The sequence below is a fragment of the Lupinus angustifolius genome, chromosome LG11 (genome assembly GCF_001865875.1).
Source record: "Lupinus angustifolius cultivar Tanjil chromosome LG11, LupAngTanjil_v1.0, whole genome shotgun sequence".
NCBI lineage: Eukaryota > Viridiplantae > Streptophyta > Magnoliopsida > Fabales > Fabaceae > Lupinus > Lupinus angustifolius.
In genome coordinates this window covers 32,167,114-32,189,958 of record NC_032019.1, presented here as the reverse complement: position 1 = coordinate 32,189,958, position 22,845 = coordinate 32,167,114, and the positions used below count along the sequence as shown (strand labels likewise).

Here is a 22,845-nt window from a genome sequence, read left to right as displayed (position 1 = left end):
AAAACAATCAAGGCATATAACATGTATATTTAAAAAAGTGTGTTGAAATTTGAAAATAGTGAATACTGAATAGTGACCTCCTGATATGAACCACTGCCTACTGCGTTCAGAGTAATTAGCTATGGCGTTAGGTCCAGACCTCAATGGACTAGTGATTTTTTTCCTTATGGGGGTGGGTGTTACATCAATAGAGTAGTTTATTAGGTATGTCAAAATGTCTTCAAAGATACAGTTTCAATTATAGAGACTTTTCTGTCAATTCCTCTGTATAATTTTCCCTTCTGCTTTTGAACTTTCAGGGTCCCCTCCTCTATGTTCATGCTAATTCTATGCTTTACAGCAATAAAACAAAATAAATAATATGGATTCGTAACACTGCAAATAATTCACAACTATTTATTAATAGAAAATCATTCAAGAGAGCGTGGTTCAGAAGGGTTGAAGAACATATATATGTTCTATTTTGTTTCAGCAAGAGGAATAAAATGATATATAAGAATGAATATTTTTTTAATAACATATGTGATACTATACTATTGGACAGCACATAATTAAGAATACCAACTTGGGATAAGTAATCTTCATCTGTTCACAAGATATGAATAAATTTACAAGACAAAGCAAATAATTTTGAGTTCAACTATGTCATGTTCTTTAATAGCACTTTCTTAACCTGAACATGTCCCTTCAAACTTTATGCTCAATTTACTTTGTAGAATTTAAAACTGCCTTTAACCTGAACAGTTTTAAATGTCCCATATATATATAATACTGAATGGGGGTTCGAATGCAAACACTGGTGGTTCTATTTGTGGACAAAGCAATAATAACCATAAAGTAATACTGATTTTAGATAGAAATATGCAAAGTAATGCTTCACATGCTTTACCAATATTAAATATGTATGCAGTAATGCAGACACTTTCAAGTTTCAACTCACAAAACCATGTCCCTTACATATGCCAAAACTGGTATTTTAATAAAAACCCACAAATTTACACTCAAGCTGTACATCATAATCACTTCTCTAAATAAATTAGAAAAAAAGAAAAGGCAAAACAAAAAATTGGTGTCACTGGTTACCAGAAATTAACATCATGCCCACACAAAAAAGCATCCAAAAAAATAAAGAAAATGCTGCAACAATGTTCTGCAGATCATGAAAAGATGAAGTATAAGAATTTGTATAAGAATGCCAAGCAAAATACAATAAGGATTTGATCTTTTATGGAGATTATCTGGTGTGAAATGTTTGAATTGTGAACTAGATTTGAAGTAGCCGAGAACATAAGCTCTATAGAAAAAGAGGCTTGACTACTTTGGAAACTCGGCATGAAGATCATTTCCCCAGGAACACATTTGAATACACCATGGCTCCACTCCTATACTCATAAAGTAAAATTTTGGTTAGTCTCTGATCGTCATATTTGATTATATGGGGCTCTCTACAGATCAAATAAAAGACCATCTGGTTAAACAATTCGATTTTTGAAGTTCCTATCTTTTGCAGCCATTTATTGTATGTTGCTTGACAGAAAAAGGAAATCATTTTTGTGGATTCTTACTAGTTACTAGATCATTTTAAGTTGAGCGACTCTTTGAAAAATAACTGTTATAGGATAATATCATTATCTTAATCTCACTTGACATAAACACCAGGATTTAGTTTTCAAGCACCACCCAATCTTATATTGTTAAATCATTGAAAGTTTTGATTATCACTTATTGTGGTTAAAATTTGCCAACTTGCCTTGTTTGTCCTTCTATTTCGTGGATGAGGTTGTGTTTTTTCTTTTACTATCATAAATATTTTAATGAACTAATTTCTTTTGGGGTGTGTGATTCTCCCTCTTAACAATTATCGCTCTTAGGAATTGATCTTTTAGTTATTCTGAGGATCTAATGAGACTTTACATCACTAGACTAACAACTTGTTGGTAGATAAGCTTGTATTGTGAATAGACTACGGAGATTACATATCATAGGACTGACGAGGGGAATAATAGATGGGCTTGGTCCAACTGTGTCAAATGGGTTTCTATCAAACCCTGCTGATGAGACTATGAGTGACTGAAGAGATAGGGCTAGTTGGTCCAAGTTAGGGCGAATTGACCATGGGCCTTCCCTCTACTGGCTAAGCTTATTGTGCTCTTGGATTTTTTAATCCTCTAGCAAAAGTACTTAATAAATTGAACTTAGGTGTTAATTATAGTATGGATTTAATAAGAATACACACTACTATCACAATAAAAGTTTATACATTATCAATCAATCATATCAATCAATACTATGCATCAAAATTAAATTTTAAAGGAAATTTGTTTCAATAGACTTATGGTCATTCATGGGAATACGGTGGTGGGAACAAAACGTTTGTACCTTCCTTTGAATTTATGGATGGAATGAGGCTATTGGTACACAAATATTTATCACATTTTCTAACCAATCACAAATTTGAAAAGTATGTATTAATAAAATAAAATTGTGATTGATTAATAAAGAATGCATAAAGATAATTTGCAGTGTCAATAATTTTACTCTTTTAAGAAAGTAAAGTGACATTGGCACCAACAATACTTTTTGGAATGTGATTGTCAGAAACGACTTTTGATAACTTGAAACCAACAAACTTTAGATGTATAATAGTCAACATTTTATACCTTAATATTTCATCAAATTTAAAATCTAAATATAGAAACCATACATATACATAAGCAAATGAAAAGAAATATGAAATTACCTCTAGTTGTTTGCCAACTGTGACAACAATATTCTCTGGACCTGCATCAAATGAGAGGGGACCTCTTTCAGTTTGGAGGTAAAATATACAATGCTCCATAGGAAGGTAGAATCGCAAAGCATGATCACATGATGTCTCCCTTTTCTCATCCGAAACTTCTTCATCTTGCTTGGAAACATTGTTATGCGGATATCTGCATAAACAAATCACAGATTCTGTGTCATCAATCCGTTTCTTGAATTCTGGAGACGTGTCCCTTTGTAGAACTAGACTCACTTGCTCCACTATACTATCCAATCTACTTGCTACGTTCCCCATATGAACCCTGCATGATTTCAAGGGGGGAAACTTATCATAAGTAATTAATTGTTACAAGTGCATAAAAAGGGATTGTACAAACTCAATTACTTCACGAGAATTTCATAAACTACTTCACAGTAAAAGTTTATAAACTTTCAATGCAAAAATGAAAATAGCTTAGCTTGCATGAAAAGATAGTGTGAAGAACAACAATGGAAGCCACGATAGAATTATCCTGGTAGAAGCAAGTAGAATTATATACACAAAGCGTATATTTGCATTGAAATCTGAAATTATGGAATAAGGCAAATTCGGTATACTAGGTTTGAGAGGAAAGGGAAGGAAAAAGGGGAGGATAACTAGGATATTTAAGTGATAGTGTAGTCAAACTATATTATCACACATTTGATATATGTTTTAAAATATTTAGGGAAGTAGTGTAGTTTTTAGGAAACTCGTGGATAAGGAGAAACAGGAGTTCCATGGTCATATAACCTAAAAACAATTTCTATTTTATATTAATAACAAAATTCTCTTTAGCCTAGTGGTTTTTTGTTTACATGGTAACCTAGAGTTCCATGGTCCTCGTTCAACACCCATTATTATTATTATATTTTTATTATTAATATACAATGAAAATCGTGTTTAGGGTACACGATTTCTAAAAAAGTCGAACTCGTGGATGAGAAACACGAATTCCATGGAGGAGAGAATGTGTAAGAGTCTTGTGCCTCAGATGCACGAGATTACAGGGAAGTGGCATTCCTGGTCCACGACTTCCCTAAACTCGTGAATCTTATCTATGAGTTCCCTAAAAATTACACTACTTCCTTCCAAAAATATTATGAAACATTTACTAAGCTATCTATATCCATGCACAAAAATAGCGAGACCATGTAGAAAACCAAATGTAAGGCAAAATAATTTGTGAAGAGGAATCTCAATATAAACATATATATAAAACATTTGAACAACTTATTTCAAAACTCCCCATTTCAATAAAACAAATAAAGACGGCCACCCACGTCTACTCTTTCTAAACTCTTCATTTTTTACCCACTCTCCAGAGTTGTGAACTAAGTATACATCTTGTTGCAAAACTAATGGTGTAATGTTTATACACAATATAAATTATCTTTATTTATTTATATTACTTTTTCTTAAAAAGTTGAATACCGACGATATATAAAACTATATAGTTGATGTATACTATTTTTTCTCTAAAAATAAACCGTTCTCTACGATTACATAATATCAACTATGGTAAGATGTGAAAATTGTGCAAATGTGAGACAACCTCTAAAAGACTATGATTAACATAACCCTTAAAAGCTAATGGAGTGACATTTGGGATTAGAGTCAAAATATAAGCCTATACAAGAAAAATATAAATTTATAAACAAAAGTGAGATAATATGTGTGTAAATGCAGAATAGTAAAATAAATCAAAGTTCATAACAATTTCAACGATAAAAGGAGTAAATAAAAAAGAAAAGGAGCATGAATAGTATATACCAAAAGTTTCGATGCTGCGATTGGTTGCCGAGAATCTTAATCGCCGTGAATTCCAACGCTCCCTTCTTTGACCTCACACTCGGAATAATCTCTCCGCCACGTTCATTACGCTCAACCACAAATCTTTTCCAATCTTCGAAAACGCTCTCAGCTTCATCCACTATCCCTCTCAATTCGTTCCTCGAAATCCCGTGGTACCTGATCCGAAACGCGCCGAATTCCCTCGCTGATCTGACAAGCGAATCAGTTGCTATAAGAGGAAGCGATCGGAGATCCACCTCTACCGGTGCCGGCGGGAAGTGATGATGCGGTGGCTCCGGCAGCGTGAGTTGTGGTAAGTGGATTGTTTTCTCGAGGAACTGGCTGAAAATGTCGTTGCCGGCGGAGCGGGTGCCTCTCCCGGTGGGGATCGGCGACGGTGGTGGCATCGGTATCTCGCTGTTGCAACGCACCATCGGCATTACGAAAACGAAGTCGTTTGAATGTTTTATGTTCAAGATGAATCAATGATTTGAAATTTAAAAAGAAAACTGTTACGAAAGAATCAGCAAAATAAGAGATTACGACGACGTTTAATGCATGATAGATCATGTAAAATGATGAATCAGCTATATATGATAATTTTACAATCGCGGCGACGTCGTTTAGCGTGTTAAAGAGTTGGGACGAGTTTTGATGAATCACAACGAAAATAAGTAAGAATGGAGATGAAGGAGTTTACAAAGGCGACGACGCCGTTTAACGTGTAAAAGTTATGAAGAATGATGATGAGAATTGTAACGAGAATAATGATGAAGATAAATTTTAGAAAGAAGATTCGTTTTTTCTTTTTTAATTGGAAGGCTGAAAAAGTGAACGCTTTTGAGGGGGTCCCACTCGTTGGTGTGTGCAGGAGTTATATTATGCCATGTTTGCGTGGCTCACACATTTTTTTGAGTTTAATCATTCTCTACAGTGGAAGTCTACGCTTTATCATCAGCTTCCACGTGTAAGTAGTGTCTGGATTGCGTAATGGATTCTTCAGTGCAAGTTCATGCCCCACTTTATCACAACTGATAGAACAGATTTTGTGAAAACATAAAATAGACGAGAGTTTGACTATATTTACATTTAATTGAATAGTATTATAAGTATCTTTTATACTTAATCAATTTGACTATTATAAAAATTGTTTTGGTGTTGGAAGTTGCATGTTTTAAATTCAGATTAACGAGTCCATTAACGAGGACTTTTGGGATGTGAAATGAGAAAACTCTAAAATCTCAATTGGTTGGAGGAAATAGTTTGAAAGGTTTTATAAACCTTAAACTATTGCTTTGGGTATGTCATAAGAGGTAGAATGAATTTTGTCAGTGGGTGAGAACTCACAAACAAAACTCTTCCTCCACATATGTGCATGCACTTCCTCTACTGTCGTTCAGAGACTTAGTTAGGGCTTAAGCCCAACATTTTTCTTAAACAATTTTTATTATTATTTTACTTTATTTACTTATGGATGTGTGGCTAACCAAGTTAACACACATGTAGCCTGTGTGTGACTGAGTCAACATGCCGTTAGAGGATTGCATAGCTGTGTGGGAGTGGGGGAGAGAAACTTGGTCAAGGGAGGAGAATTCGATCAGTGGGAGGAAGATCAGGGTGAGACTCCTTCCTGATCATCGAACTAGACGCAATCTCCCATCTTGGCCATCAGATGAAGGTGTTGTTGGTGGCATCAGGCTATTAATAAATCCCTCATCCTTTCTTAATGGTGACAACCTCTAGGTGAGTTGGCTTTAGTTTAGGATCGTTTCTTGTGAAAGTCTCTTACTTTGAGTGCAGAATTTTGTTTCATTCGGATCCAAGGCATTTTGGTGTTTTTAGGGCTTTGTATGTTCACAAATTGTGTTCTGATTTAGGTGTTTAGTGTTTAGGGTTATGTGAAGTTGATAAGGTGATTGTATTAAGAAGATGGAAGGGGGTGTTTGATAAGCTCGTAAGGTTCGCCACAAGAGAATAGTTCTCTTGATAAGAACAATAACTTGGCTCAACTAAGAAGCTAGGAGAATTAAAACTCACTAACAAGGAAACAATTCCAAATAAAAATCAACTTAACTTTATTTTTGAATCATGCACGGTTACATGTAGTGGAAAGACTTAGAATAATTCACCAACATTCAAAAGATGAAAAGATAAAATAATTCTATCTAAACAATGATAATCTAATCTTGGCTTTGTCAATTCGGTTGGAGTGTTGAAATTTGTTAGTGTAACGCCCCGAAAATCATTTCATAATTACTATATTTAATCTCTTTGAAAATGGGTAAAATTTATTTTTCTTTTATGTAACATATAACTTATAAATCAATTTTTTTCCATTTTATCTATTCTCTTTCAAGACGTCACATTTACAAACTTTTGCGGAAATAATTACTTAAATACATAAAATTTAATTGAACGAAACACAATTATTTTCTGAATACTTCTCATTAATCAATTCTTGAATTTGTAATACGTACATCATGGTTTGCAAAATACAAGGTGAAGTTTATTCTTCGCCCCTAACAAAGACTAAAAATACAAATAAAAATAAAAATAATGTCGGAGGCGTTGGCATTACAAAAGTATCCTACACAGGTTCCCTATCAAAAGAAAGAAAGGAGCTCCTAGACCGGTGGTGCACTGGAAACCTCACTCGGGTAGGGTGAACGATGTTTCCTGAACTGTATAATGTGCCAGGAGATGCAACACAGAGCTATCACATACGAGATCTAATTCCAGGTCGCAGGGACCAGTGTAGGTGTATTTGTTTCCTTCAACGCTCCATGCCCCATCATGGGACATGGTAAAGCGGTAGCCCCTGATCACTGCTGATTTGTCAATCTAAACATGAATGTATACGCGTACACCAGAAAGAAAGAATGGGAGTAAAACATCTAATGAAAAACTTATTGCTGACGTCGTGGAATTACGCCGAATATCACACCAAGACAAAGAACAAGTACAAATATATCATATGATCATACACGCATGTATTAATGATGAATGAAGTATAAAACTTATGATTTTAGAATCAATATCGATAAATACCATGTATGCATATGTCCACCATCCTTACACCATTATCCTCCCAATAACAATTCAGAAATAACCGAGAGTATATGTCCCACAACAAGCCTATTTGATCGCATCAAAACTTATTCCTCGCAAGGATATATATATATGATTGTTCTGTTCCAATGGAACTGTCCATTTCAGAATGGTGTCGTATCAAACACTTTTTGGGCATCTCTCTCATCGATCCTGATTGCAAAGAGGGTTTGTTAGAGACCGTCTAGTTTGTGTTGTACCATTGTCTAATCCAACAGAATACCTCATCCAGGAATACACGGGAATCGTCTCACCTAGACTCTCCCTCAAGACTTTTCTGACGAATCACCGCCATCGCCATCCCTCTCAACATCTCAGGGCTCGTTCGTCTCCCGTAAATTTCATCTCCACTACTTCATTATTCACAATGAATATGCATACTAACCGAAGTTAGCAAATTAAATATTTTATAACAATCTTCCCATCCTAAGACATCTCCCATCGGGAATGCTTCTAGTGGTACCCGATCTTAACTTTTAAACCACAGAGAATAAACCTTAGCACCACTACGAACCATCGCTGAATCACCTTGGACGACTCTCAAGTCAAGCCTCTTACAGTTAGACGATCTCACTGCATGGGCTTATAATACTTCTCAACACCACTACGAACCATCGCTGAATCACCCTGGACGACTCTCAAGTCAAGCCTCTTACGGCGAGACGATCTCGCTGCGTGGGCATAATATAACACTTGCAGGCCTCGTCCTTAACCATGCAATTCTTTACATACATCACTTTAGATATGTCAACTCTTCTTTGTATCATTTCCAAGAATTTCATATAATTATTCATCTTTACAACATTTACTTATTGAAAGAACATTATCTCGACTAAAGGTGTTTTAGGTTTTATTGAATAGGATTGAAAGTGAATGAATTCTTGATGGCAAAAATGTCATTGGACTCTTGCACATGTGAGAGTTATCGTTCAGACGACTTAAGAAGTCTTGTCTGTATGTAGCCCTCTCGCTCAAGCGAGAGCTGTCTTGCTCAAGCGAGATAATCACCATTTGTATAAGCCATATGTGGCTCAAGCGAGAGCTGTCTCGCTTAAGCAAGAAAAAAAACCAGTTTTCTTTGTGCATATTTCAGCTCAGGTGAGAGTTGTCTTGCCCAAGCTAGAAAACACGTTTTCTCTAGACACTTCTCGCTCAAGCGAGAAAAGCCTGAAACTTAGTTAAATTTCTTTTCTCAATGAAATTTTTTCTCATTTATAACACATGTTTTTAAGCCTATAATTTAACAATTATCTCATACATATAATTCTTAGAACAATTATTCAAGCAAAATTGAATAGGAATAATCATGGCATCTTCATACATAAACATAACCTAACATAATTCGGCATAAGAAATATTGATGTACTTAATCCAAATAAAACAAATAATTGATTTAGTACAAGCTTTCTTAATACCTAGGAAAGCTCCAAACTTGTGAATCTGAATCTGAATGCTATCTCCTTATCTTCTTCAATCTTCAGAACAATCTCCTTGCTATCTCCTTATGTCCTTGCTTTCTAACCTTTTTTAATTTCCTGATAGTCATGCCTTCCTAATAAATGAAAATAACAATAATTAATTAAATGCATCTAAATAAATCAATTCAAGAAAATTAAATAAACTGATCATAAACATAATAAATAAAATTTCTAGACTAATGTGGGTGAAGACACTTCCCACTTATTTAGGTGTAATGATACTAGTTGTCCTGGTGTAATGACACAAGTTGTCATGGTGGCTCCTCCACCAAAGTGTGTCCTCCTTTAAGCTCTTTAGTTTGGACTATGTAATTTAAGACCTTGACATCTTGCTTGGTCCAATTAAGACTTTTATCCATGATAGCATATAGGAGTTTCTGAAGCGCCTCTTGGACTTGGTCCTAGTCATGGGACCTCCTAAGCTATGCAAAGAGTCTTCATTGATGTTAGACCCCACTGAGTTTACCTCACATAATTCCTTGTCCTAAGTGGAACTCTCTATACCTCAAATTCTTCTTTCTCTCTCATAATTTCTATCGGCATATATGTGACCTACTTCTCTATCTTTCTTTCCATGACATAAGAATTGACATGGACAACCAAATTGTGTGAATTTCGAGAATTGATACTAGTAGTCAGATTGTTAGAAATAGAATTGACACAAGTAGTTATATTGTGGGTATTTCGAGAATTAGTAGTCATATTGTGGGTGTATTCAAGATCAGTTCTTATATTGCAGTAATAATTCAAAAATAGATAATTGAGTTGTTCTATCTTGGGAACGGCGTGTTTGATAGTCTGCTTACACATTTTGGGCAGTACCACAAAATGTCTTAAAGAGAGTAACCTGTCTCACTTTTGATGTCTCATTTGTATACCAATCCATTAAAAAAATGATACTTAATTAAAAATAAAAATTATAAAAGCCGAAAATCTTTTTTTTATATTACTTGGTGAAATGTGATTAACTTGTAACACAGAAATATATTTTTTTGCCACATATGATCCTTGTTCTCTTATTTGATGAAGTGTTTAGCATTACTATATTATTACATGTGTAATAAGTGTTCAATAATAGCATCATATTTAACACCATTTCGTTTTTATTTGCAACTATCATTTCACAATGTGTTTTCTAAATTATACTTATAAAAATGATTAATTTTTTTTACTCATATTCAGATCCTGGGTGGTTAAAATGGGCTTTAGGACTGAAATCTATCAAACTTCATATCGATCCGCTTGTGTAATATAAAAAAGCTCACCCACTTAAGAAGTTATCCCAGAATGCACCTAAATAAATAATTACTTGGTAGGAATAACTTGTTGAGACTCAAGTGGGAGAGCTTTTATTAGACTCCTCTTAACTTCTTAACTCAAGTGTTCGGCGTTGAGCCACAATGAGCATAATAAATGAGTCTAATTCAGAGCTCCTTTATTAGACTGGGCTCGATTGTAGCTCCAGCATGAAGTTGATCGGTCCAAACCTGACTCAACAGTTAGAATAGACGAATACAAATATAATTAGGCCCGCATCCAAATTACAACTAGTTCGACCGTAGTGGAGTGTCCAAAGGGTCCAAACAAGAAGCCCGATCAACATAAACGGCACACCGTTTCATCATTTCACGAAAACGACATAGTATTCAAGGATCGACAGAGTATATTTCACTAAAACAAAGAAATAAGTCAGAGTTTGAAACCAGAAAGAAGCTTTCGATTTGAAGCAATGGCTATGAAATCGATTCTGCTTCTGTTTTTGTTGTCGTTTCATTCAATCGCTTTCGCTTATAGACCCGGTGATATTGTCCCTATGAGTCGAATGGGTCAATACCACTCTGTTCGTTCTTCTCTTTTCCCTTTTCACTCTTCTTATTCTGCGATCTCGTTTTCTTCTAATACGCTGTCGTTTCGTTCTTCCTTGTTTTTTTGCAGTCGAGAACTGTGTGGCACGATCTTATTGGACGCCATTGTCCCATTTTTGCAGTGAATCGCGAGGTTTGCATTTTCTTTAATTGTTGAATTAGGGTTTTATTTTAGTATGTTAGTATTTATCATGGTTGAGACTCGAAAGCTTAACCTCCTTCACTCCAATCCTACACCCTAACCATCAAACTCCTTATAACTCAATTGTTTTTTTTTTTTTAATTTGTTACGAGTGAGACCCGAACCCACAACATCCCGTACCCGGTTCGTTAAACACTTCGCTCTCGCCATCAGATCACCTTATGACTCTGCCGATTTTATTTGTTATAACTATTGGTGATGTGATTAATTGTTTTTATTTATTTGTTGTTGGGGAATTTTGATTTGTAGGTGCTGTTGCCTATACCTATGCCCACGGGTTATACAGGGGCTGATGCTTATAAACTGTAAGGTTATTTATTTATTTTTCTAACTATGATCTAGGCAGGGGGATTTTTTATTTGAAATAAATTAGGAATAAATGAGCATATTTGGGTAAATGGTTTAATTATGCGCTTATCACATAGAGCTAATGACTTTCCTATGAGCTTTATTTAGCATCTATCATAACCTTATTTGGCAAGCTTTAGTGAAATATGCTAAAATTAGCTTAAAAGGAGGTCATAGTATTTTGGCACAATTAGCTTATAAGCTGCTTAACAGATCTTATAAGGTAGGAGTTGAAATTTGAAAGTTAATAACCTAGCAGATTGAATGGGAAATGTTTGGTAAGATTAGCTAATAAACTAACTGTTGGATGTTACCTTATATAAGTTCCTAGCTTATAAGTCATAAGCTACCGAAAACTGCTTATCAGATACCAGTTTATGAGCTCATGGATTATCAAATACCTGAAATTGCTTATCAAATATCAGCTTATAAGTCTCTTTACTAAATACCCACATTTAGCTTATTTTTTGCCAACTAAACTAGCTGATTACCTTATTAGCTACTTGTTGCTTTTTCCGAAGACACTCAAATACCCACATTTGACTGTTATTATTGGTAGAATGGATTGTGCTTATGTCCCTGTTCATAGTATAATTAGGCTAGAAAGTAGAATGAAGTAACAATATGGAGAAGATGAGCCATGTGATTGAATCATAACTGTGGAACTTTAGCCACATAAAACAGGTAGTATGCTTAGCGGGGAATGGTAAGAACAGTAAATTTGTAAACATTTACTCATCAAAAGAAACAGATAAATAATGCATCATATTCTAAACATGATGAATGGAACTTTCTGCAATTGCACCGGCTAATGCTATATAGGGTATAACATTGTCGTTTTCAGATTATATGTGGTCCCACCTCTTAAACTGCAGAAGATAATATATTTATAACTTATTTGTCTACAGATCATTTCAAGTTGGAAGGGAGAAGTTTTTAATCCCATGGCTTTTGGTGATAAATCGAAAAAGTACTGAGGTTCCAATGATTGATGTAGTCTTGGTAATGATATGTCTAAGATAGGTCATGTACATCAACTTATTGAGTTATCCAACAATTGTTGTATCAGATAATATTGGTTCATGGATGCAAAAAAATTAAACAGAGAATTTGTATGCTATAAAATGAATTGATTGGAACTTTTGTGTGATGCAGAGATATTCAGGAAGTGATTTACATGGTGTCACTGCAAAAGTTGTGGATATGCCTCATCATTGTATGTAATTCCTCTCTGATTATACTGTTTTATATCACATCGTCAAGTTCTTTACATAGATCCTGCTCTATGGGTTGTGACATTCTTCAGTTTATCATATTTTCAGAATTTTGAAATTGATAGTTTCATTCTTAGCTTTTGTATATGGCATTCTGCCAAGTGTTGCCCTGAATGTGTTGGAAATGTGAAGGAATCTTTCTGTAATATAGTTATTGGTTATACTGTGTATTGATTAATTTTAAGAAGCACATATTTAATGTTGATAAGTATGAATATGCTTGCAATACTTTTTGCAAAACTGATTTAGTAGAACCTCTGTATTCTGTAGAGTTTGCCTTCGATAGTGAATTGGAAAATGAGTTGATACCTTACATTGGATAGATGCTAATATCCTCAAAATTGTCTCTTTGTTTGCAAGGGTAAGGTTGTGTACATCTACTCTCCTTACATCCACTAGGTGGGAGCCTCATGCACGGGGCTGCCCTTTTATGGGCAATATGATTGCTTAAGTTATCTTTTTCCAGCTTACTTTTGGGGGCCTTGATTGTGCTTAACACTTTTATTTTGGATTTACAGTTGTTGAAGTTCATCCTGAGATTCGTAAACAATTTTGGGATACTAAGCATTGGCCAAAGCATATACTGGTCAGATATACATGGTTGGTGTTATATGGTTTGCTACTAAATTTATTCTATTTTAAATCCCAATTCTAATCGTGAATCAAGAGGCCTAGCTTTTATCATGAATTGTAAATCGTATTAAATCATAATGTTCATACACACAGCAGAATCACGTCATAACAATGTTAGCAACTGGTTTATAATTTACTAATAAATAAATAAAACTCAACTCTAAGGTTTTGTTTGGGAGTTATGAGGAAAAGGGAAGGAGAGAGATCTAAGAGTTAGGAAGGGGGAGGAAGGGAAGGGAAAATGAAGGAAACCCTCCCCCATGTTTGGGAGTATAAAATTCTTTGTTATCAATCGCACGCGATAGCGGTGTTGCGGAGGTCACCGGCCCCTCCCCACGACAAAACAATGGATAGTGGTGCAGCTTACCGTTGCGGCTGTCGTCGTGTTCTGCAGTACCTCCATTTCGTAGGCTAGAAGGCGCAAGAGGTTGAAGAAGAGTGAAGTACTGAAACGCTAATTTTTTTAATGGAAAAAGTCCTTTTTACCCTTACTTTTTTTTTACTATTAGTTTTTTGGTTTTCTGATTTAAAAAAAAAACTTCCACTTCTCTCTCATTTAATTTCTTTCTCTTTCTTCTTATTTAATTTAATTTTCCTCCATTTTTCTCCCCCCCCCTTAAAACTACAATTCTTCATTTTTTCTCTCACTTAAATCTGTTTCATCTCTTCCTCTCCTACATTGAACACATTCTATTCCTGTACTTCTTCACTAAAACATAACTCTTTCAGTTTTTCATCTCCTACGTTCTGAATTCACTTTATTTTTATACATCTTCCCTAAAACATAAAACTTTTGGTGATAGTGATGACTATTAAAGAGAGTCTAAATTTGTTTTGAGGCCTTAAAGTTAGAGCTTGAATTATAATATGCTTTTATTAAAGCCTTAAAGGCTTAGACTTATTTTGGTTATATGTTATGAATGTTTATTTAAGTTATATCTTTAATTTCATGTTGCTAGTATTTTTGTGTATTTATATGTATAGGCTATAAAATAAATACTTTGATATATTTTTTTAGTTGTAGCGGCTATCCCGCTATAGTGTTTTTATGGTCGTCCGCTATGCTTCGCTATCTGCAATTGACTACTTAGATAGAATTTAGAAGAGGGGGGTAAACTAATGATAATGTAAGAATATTTTATTTTCATTTAAAAATGTAATTAACAATAAGAAATAGACAATAATGTATAATTATATAATATTACTAAAAATATTTGGGCATTTTGATATTTTATCTCCAAAAAACCCCAAATTGGGGGGACTTAAAATAGACACATGGTGGGTTTGAAACCCTCCAAAACTTTTCCCTCTCCTTCATCCAACTCCTAAACAAGGGGAAGACTTTCCAATGCCATCCATTCCATTCCCTTCACTTCTCCTCCAAAACCACACTCTCAAATAAAGATTAAGACTTTGTTTGTGGTTAGGAGGGAAAGGGAAGGAGAGTGATCAAAGGGTTAGGAAGGGGGAGGAAGGGAAGGGAATAGGAAAGAAACCATCTCCCTTGTTTGGGAGTATGAAATTTAGACGAAGGATGATAAACTAATGATAATGTAAGAATATTTTTTTTATTTTCCTTTAAAAATGTAATTAACAATGCGAAATGGACAATAATATGTAATTATATATTATTACTAAACATACTTTGCTATTTTGACATTTTATCTCCAAAAAATCTCAATTTGGGGGAACTTTAACAATAGACACATAGAGGGTTCTCCAAAACCTTTTATTCTCCTTGATCCAACTCCCAAACAAGGGGAAGGCTTTCCAAAGTCATCCCTTCCCTTCCCCTCCAAAACCTTACTCCCAAACAAGGCCTAAGTGACTAAGTCAAGACTATTTATCCTCCTATTCATCAATATCACTACTATGCTTTTCATTGTATAGAATGAATACTCCTTCATACTCTTCTGGATCAGCATCACTACCATTATCTCTAGAGTCTTGTTCAACATTATATTGTTGTTCAACATTATATTGTATCTGAATGTCATTTTCTTAGACTTTGTTTGGGAGTGTGGTTTTGGAGGGAAGGGGAAGGGAAGGGAATGGGTGGTTTTGGAAAGCCTTCCCATTGTTTGGGAGTTGGATGAAGGAGAGAGGAAGGTTTTGGAGGGTCCCTCCATGTGTCTATTTTGAAAGTTCCCCCAACTTGAGTTTTTTGGAGATCAAATGTCGAAATACCTATATATTTTTAGTAATATCATGTAATTATTTATCATTGTTAATTACAGTTTTAAAGGAAAAATAATAAATAATCTTACATTGTTATTAGTTTACCCTCCGCATCTAAATTTTATACTTCTAAATAAGTGAGAGGATTCCCTTCCTAATCCTTTGATCCCTCTCCTTCCCTTTCCCTCATAATTCTCAAAGAAAGCCTTAATCCTTTCTGGTTAGCAATAGCATTATCGTGTATATGAATGTCTTTTCCTATATCATTCTTGTTGGCATTAAGATAACCTAAAGAATTTAAAGAATTACATAAAGAGGTTTAAGATTGTGAGTGTTATATGAGGGAGATATGCATTCAATGGTCTAGGCAATTAAGTACATAAGTGATTGATACCACACATTCCCAAAATCTGAAGATATTAGGTCTATAAGATCTCTCCACTCATATAGCCGTCAAATTGTCCACATTCATTTCCAAGGCGATTCTTCATCACTAGAATTCCTAGCAACCTTGCCCTCGAGTGAATCCTTCATACATGGTCCCTCTTCCTCCTCAAGTGGGAGCTCACATCCTGCATATAAGAGCCTTCTCGTCCATATCAGGTTACACATGTTCTACTTCAGACTTGTCACCTGTCACCTCCATAGTATTTTGATATGTCCTTGTTTAACCATTGGCTCAAATGTTACTGTTAGGCATGAGAGATATTGAAAGGATGACACAAAACTAAAAATGGAGTTGAGTTATTATTACTTAATAGGAATGAACACATTATACTTAGCCAGAATATGTGTTTTCTTTAAATGAAAAGTATTACAACTTCTCTCGTTATTTCAGGGCGGAGCATTCAGAGATAGATGTAACCTCAGGTTTTTATGTGCTGTTTGGTTCAGGTATATAAACATCTTTCATGCCATTGTGTTTTGTAAGTTGTATTTTATGGAAGTCTTCAATAAAAACAAGATCTCTTGCTATTTATTTTGATATTTGTTATGACTTGTGTATTAATGAATTTCTAATGTTGTTGCTGCTACTTATAAATATATCCATGTATGTTTTGAAGGGCTCATATTGTGTTTCATCCTCTCAATCTACATATTACAATCATCAAAAGAGAAATTAGAAAGGTAATAGTATACATTATTGGTTTGAAGTTATTTTTGGTTTGTTTATTAAATGATGCGGTTATTAATTTGGATTTAATATGTCTATATCGACAATGTAAGTATTTTTTACACTATCAGTAAATTATCCACCATTCATATGTTAACCACCATTGACTTTCAAACAAAAGTAATACAAATCAATGGTGGATGATATGCTAACGGTGTAAAAAACTTTACACTTATAGTGCATAGATTTTAAACTCTGTTAGTTTTGATGGTGATTGAATCTTGCAGATTTGTAAGGGAGACGGTTGTAGAAAGCAGCGTTCCTGTTGGAGTGATAGCAAAGGTTGAATGATGGGAAGAGTAGTATTAGTATTTAATTTGGAGGTCAAGGGATCAGTGTGATCAATGTTCTTTCACTATAATATCGGCATTGTAGCTACTTCTACTTCATTTGACTTGGAAAAAAAGCATTAAATTTACCAACCATGTTCATGGGTAGCACCCCCTTTTTTGCATTTTAGGGTAGCATAAACTGTCCATATTTTTAATGAATTATGAGAAAATGTTTTTGGTTTTCCAATAGAACATTAACTTAAGAAACAAGTAAACCAGTGTGAAAACAATGACAATAATAATTCTTATATTTTTAGAGTAAATTATATTGATGACCCCTCAATTTTAGTGGAGTGATACATATCTTCACAACCATAAATTATATGTCCAATTGTCCATTACACCTACCCATGCCTTTAATGGCATTTGGAAATTACATACTATTTAATGACAGTACTATTTTATTTCAATTATAAACATGAAATATTGTTGTCTCTCTTTTATTATTTACTAATGACATAGTTTCCCTTATTTGATTTTTAATGAACAACATAAATTTCATCCATTTCAAAGAAATAAATTATATGAAAAACATGAATTCTGCCTCTCACTAAATCAAACACAACTGTGTCCACACTCCACACTCTTAAATTACTAGAGAGGAAGGACGGTGCTGTGTTTACTTCACGGTGTGCAAATGCTCAGCATGGATATAAAAAAATATGTATATTACTTGTACGTCTACAAATGTATAATCTACAAATGTATAAAAAACTATTAAATAGTTAAATTATTTTATAATATTATGGATATACAACTTAATAGCTTCTCCGAGATAAATGTTCAGTCGCTTCTTTGTTTGTCTTTATTGAGTTTAACCAAACTATTCTCTAGTTTTGATATGTCAAAATTGATTGAATTTACAATGTTTTATCCATGTAATTTTTGTTCAATTGATTTGATGATATTTGATAATCAAATTGAGACTTAATTATTGATAGGCATAATAATGTTGAATATGCTTATTTGAAAGAAATCAATAATTTTTAAATAATAAGTTGGTTGAAAATAGAAGACACGCTGTTTATCTAATAGTTTATTTTTTGAAGTTAATATTACAATTGTATAAAAAGTTTTTCAACTATGAAAATTGTGAAAAATAATTTGCATAATCGAATAAGAGATGCATAAATAAAAGATTTTTAGTGACTTATATTTAGCGAATAACATTGACAATGAATATGTCATTCAACGATTTCAAAATGTTAAATTATATCAACATTAATTATGAAATATGTAATTTATGTAATTTTTTTACATTAATATTTCTATCTTTTTATAACTAATGATAATTATTATTTTAATTTTTAACTCCACTGTAGAGAAGTGATCTATTAGTTCAGGAATAAAGATTTATTATCTCAAATTATATTCTGCATCAATACAAGAAAGCAAATATAAAAATAATAAATATTTAAAATTTTAATTAACATAATATATTTTTATTATTGTGGGTAGAATTTGGGATATGATTTAGACAATTGATCTCTATTCTTTAATACCTTAAGGGTTTATTTGGGAGTTAGAAGGGAAAGGAAAGGAGAGGGATGAGAGGGTAAAGATGGGGGAGGAAAGGAAGGAGAAGGGAGGACAAATCCAACTAAACCCCTCCCTTGTTTGGGAGTGTGAAATTTAGATAGAAGGGGATGGAAGGTTAATGTAATACAAAAATACTATTTTACCCTTATTCCTCCTTTAAAAAATCAATAATATGTTATGTATTATATGTTATAGAATAATATTAGTAAGGGTGGTTAGGTAATTTGACTTATTTTTCACCCAAAACACCCCAATTTGGGGGAACTAGGTATTTTGGCATTTGGAGGGTTTGAAGGGGTTTGAAAAATCCTTCAAACCCCTCCCCTCTCCTCCACTAAACTCCCAAATAAGGGAATCCCCCTCCTAAACTCTCCCCTTCCTTCCCTCTCCCTCCAAAATGATACTCCCAAACACACCCTAAGCAAAAACCAAATTATCAGTATTGTCTCATTCGTGAGAAGCATCCAAAGTGTGTGTCGGAAAGAGTATATTACAAATAATATGATCCTAGAATTCCTCGGAGAAATTTCTATATAAATTAAGGATCATGAAAACAAAATCTCACTCAAGCTTCATATGATACAACTTCATATTATTGACTAATATGACTCCCTCTATCATTAACATGCTTTTCATTTCAATTGTATGCTTGGTACTACTACTTGGTGCTAATTCCATTCCTAAGGTTGAAGCAGTTGTGACATGTGGTCAGGTTGTAGGGAACCTTGCCCCATGTTTGTCCTACATAAGGGATGGTGGGAGAATTGCCACAACAATGTTGCAATGGAATAAGGAACCTCTCTGGGATGGCTCATTCAGCACCTGATAGACAAAGTGTGGGCAATTGCATAAAGAACTCTGTTAGAGGAATCCCTTACACTAGTTCCAATCTCAAGCTTGCTAATGGTCCTCATAGATGTGGGGTTAACATTCCTTACCAAATAAACCCCTCTACTGATTGCAGCAGGCAATAAATTATAGAGCAAATATTCGGTCACTCATATTTTTCGAGCTTACTAGATTACAACCTCAAAAATTGAAAACCCAAAATGGTCCCCAAAGTGTTATAAAATATGCTAAAAAGGACGAATTTGACCTATATTTGAAATTTATGGACCATTTTGAGTTTATCAAAATTTGAGGGCCAAATTGATAAAATAAAAAACATGAGAGACTGAAATGTGTATTTACTTTTAATCATCCCTCAAATGATTTTTGCTTTGAAAATAATAATGAATAGATGATTCATGATCATAAAACTGGTGTGATAAGTCGTACGATGAAAAGAGACATGAGAATACTATTATTGGTTGGAATATAATTTTTTCATAATTTATTAACAACTTATATGTATTTTTTATGAGTGATTATGAACAGTACTCATATATATTAGAAATCGAGCAAAAAAATAGTGTATATTTCATTCATTTAGAAAATAGTGAATAAGTTCAATTAAAAAGAAATTAACCAATCTATTATATAGAAAATACAAAACATATATATTTAATTATATATGACTCTTAACGAACTAAATAATATTTTTCACATGTTTTAATCATTGAAATTAAATTTACAATGATTACTCGTTATGCAAAATAAATAGATTTAAACTAATTACTAGTCCAATATAATATTACTTAAGATAGGAAAAATGTATTTCGACAATATTTTTTTTTTGGTACAACGGAAACATAAAAAAAACAACAAAACTAAAACATAGGGTACAAATCCATATGTAGGATAGATGAACCTCCTACAGGTGGTGTATCCCAGAACATCTAAGAGACATGGAGACTCAAACTAAGCTTGGCCAGGAAATCAACCATCATGTTTCCTTCCCGAAAAATATGTTGAATACGAACCTGTCAACTTCTGTTACTAAATCAGCGATGCTATGAATAACTGGATCCAGATGCTGAAGTTGAACCTGTAGCTTATTAGTGATTATGTGAATAGCCTCAAGACAATCACTTTCCAAGATTATAGCTCGATGGCGCCAATCCTAAGCCAACCATCAATAACAAGCAGCTCAGCTAGGATGGGAGACCCATTTCCAAACTTACCAGAGAAACCTGAAAGCCAAATTCCATCATGGTTCCGGATAATTCCTCCTCCACCAATAATTTGATCACGAATAGTGCAACTTCCATCAACATTAAGTTTTACCCAACCGAACTCCGGGCGACACTAGTGAGTACTAGCCAAAGCTACATCCATGGAAAGGGCATCAGTAGAAAATCAATCCTTAAGATCGAGGTGAACATACCTAGTGACATAGTTTGAATCCCATGGAGTAGTACCAAAAATTGAATTATTTCGCCACCACCAAGTCCACCAGAAGCCTGTCAAAAAAAGTCTCCCATTGTGAGATCTTATATTTTTCACCAGCCACAACATGAAAGACTCAGTAGTCCAAAAGCCTTGATCATTAAAACCCAGACGACGCCATAGGAGTGCAGAATGAAAGCAATCTCTAAAGGTATGGAGAAAATCCTCACTACCATTAATACATCGAGGGCACATAGGGGAGATGGTAATATGTCTCCTGAAACGGAGAGAGTTAATAGGCAAGGAATCATGAGCAGAGAGCCAACAAAGAAATTTGACTTTTTCTGGAACATTCAGTCTCCACAACCAACTCCACTGAATCTGAACAGTCGTGACCTCGTCTTCATTATTCTTAGTCCACCAATAACCTGAATTAGCTGAGTAGAACCCAGTTGCACTACCCTCCCAGATCCACGAGTCAATAATGTTCGAGGAAGATGGAACTGGAATTGTTAGAATAGCTTCCTTCGCAGGTATATGAATTAGAGTATAAATTATGCTAAAATTCCAAGAACAGTCCTTCCATAAGTCCTTTAACTGTAGCTGAGTGTCTGTGATATTAACATAATCTACCAAATTGCAAAGCTTTCCCAACCCAGACCAATTATCATACCAAACAGATCGATTTCCATCGGCTAACTGCAAGGTAGAGCCACCCCTCAGCTCCTCGGTAGCCTTCACAATACTCTTCCAAACAGGCGAAGCAGATGGCCTACTAGTTGCAAAAATCATACAACAATCCCCAAGATACCTCTCTTTTAAAACCTTGCACCAGAGTTTGTTACTCCCTTGGATCAAATTTCAGCTATGTTTTCCAAGAAGAGATATATTAGCCGAGCGAGAGTCCCGAATCCCAAGGCCACCATCTTTTTTATTCTTAGGCAGGGTCTCCTATTTAACCAGGTTTAGACTATGCTTATTTGCAACACCATCCCAAAGGAAATTCCTTGACATTCTATCAATGTCATTACAAATACTCTGAGGGAGCCACATACTTTGCATGGTATAAATTGGTAGAGAGTTAATAGCAAATTTAACAAGACAAAGCCTACCGGCTTTATTGAGGAGGTTCGCCTTCCACGTACTCATGCTTCTCTGAATTTTCTCCATCAAGGGATTGAAAACTGATTTGTAGACCCTCCCTTGTATGAGCGGGATACCCAAGTATTTACCAAGATTGGAGACAACTCTCATTTTACAAATTGACATGAAAGTATGTCTCCTTCTGTTGGATACATGTTTGGAGCATATGAACTTAGATTTCTCAAGGTTCACCTTCATTCCTGAGGCCTTACAAAACTCATCAAGAGTTGTAGAAATCAACCTGACCTGAGTGTTAGTGGCTTTGCCGAAAAGTAGAACATCATCTGCAAAAAGTAAGTGTGAAATAGGAGATCCACCTCTGGAGAGAGTAATAGGCTGCCACAAACCTAAATCTACCTTTTCTTGGATAAGAAGATATATCTTTTCCATACACAATACAAACAAATAAGGTGAGATGAGATCACCTTGACGGAGACCTCTAGAAGGGCTGAAAGAATCCAACCGCGATACATTCCAAAGAATGGACATGGTGCCAGATCTGACACACCACATGATAAGTTTCACAGTAAGAGTAGGAATCCCAATGTCAAACAAAGTTTTCTCCAAAAAGTCCTAGTTAACTCTGTCATAGGCTTTCTCCAAGTCAACCTTAAATGCTAGCTCACCATTTTTCTGTTTATATTTGGGAATATAGTGCATAACCTCCTGAGCCAAGATAACATTATCTGCGGTCCCTCTCCCAGGAATAAAGCTACTCTACAAGGCC

At 34.5% G+C, this 22,845-nt stretch overlaps 2 protein-coding genes across 3 annotated transcripts in view; one reads left to right on the top strand and one right to left on the bottom strand.

The window, feature by feature from the left end:
- LOC109359290 overlaps window positions 1–5,171 on the bottom strand; it is a 32,558-nt gene extending 27,387 nt beyond the window's left edge. The window contains exons 1-3 of one of the 2 annotated variants that reach the window (XR_002109060.1): window positions 4,556–5,171; window positions 2,741–3,065; window positions 1,084–1,382 (exon numbers count right to left, since the gene is read on the bottom strand). Coding sequence is in view for 1 of the 2 variants with exons in the window: in XM_019603904.1 (XP_019459449.1) it covers window positions 1,158–1,382; window positions 2,741–3,065; window positions 4,556–5,016 (1,011 nt within the window). In the remaining variant the exon portion in view is untranslated. Of the gene's footprint in view, window positions 1–879; window positions 1,383–2,740; window positions 3,066–4,555 lie in introns of those variants that run through there. The other variant, XM_019603904.1, reaches the window with a different exon arrangement.
- Window positions 10,824–17,273, top strand: LOC109359243. Its single transcript, XM_019603830.1, has 10 exons — window positions 10,824–11,002; window positions 11,098–11,160; window positions 11,479–11,534; window positions 12,486–12,579; window positions 12,733–12,793; window positions 13,370–13,451; window positions 16,501–16,556; window positions 16,727–16,790; window positions 17,064–17,124; window positions 17,175–17,273. Exons 1-10 carry the CDS (start codon window positions 10,892–10,894, stop codon window positions 17,175–17,177), a joined length of 651 nt encoding a protein of 216 aa, XP_019459375.1. The 5' UTR covers window positions 10,824–10,891; the 3' UTR covers window positions 17,178–17,273.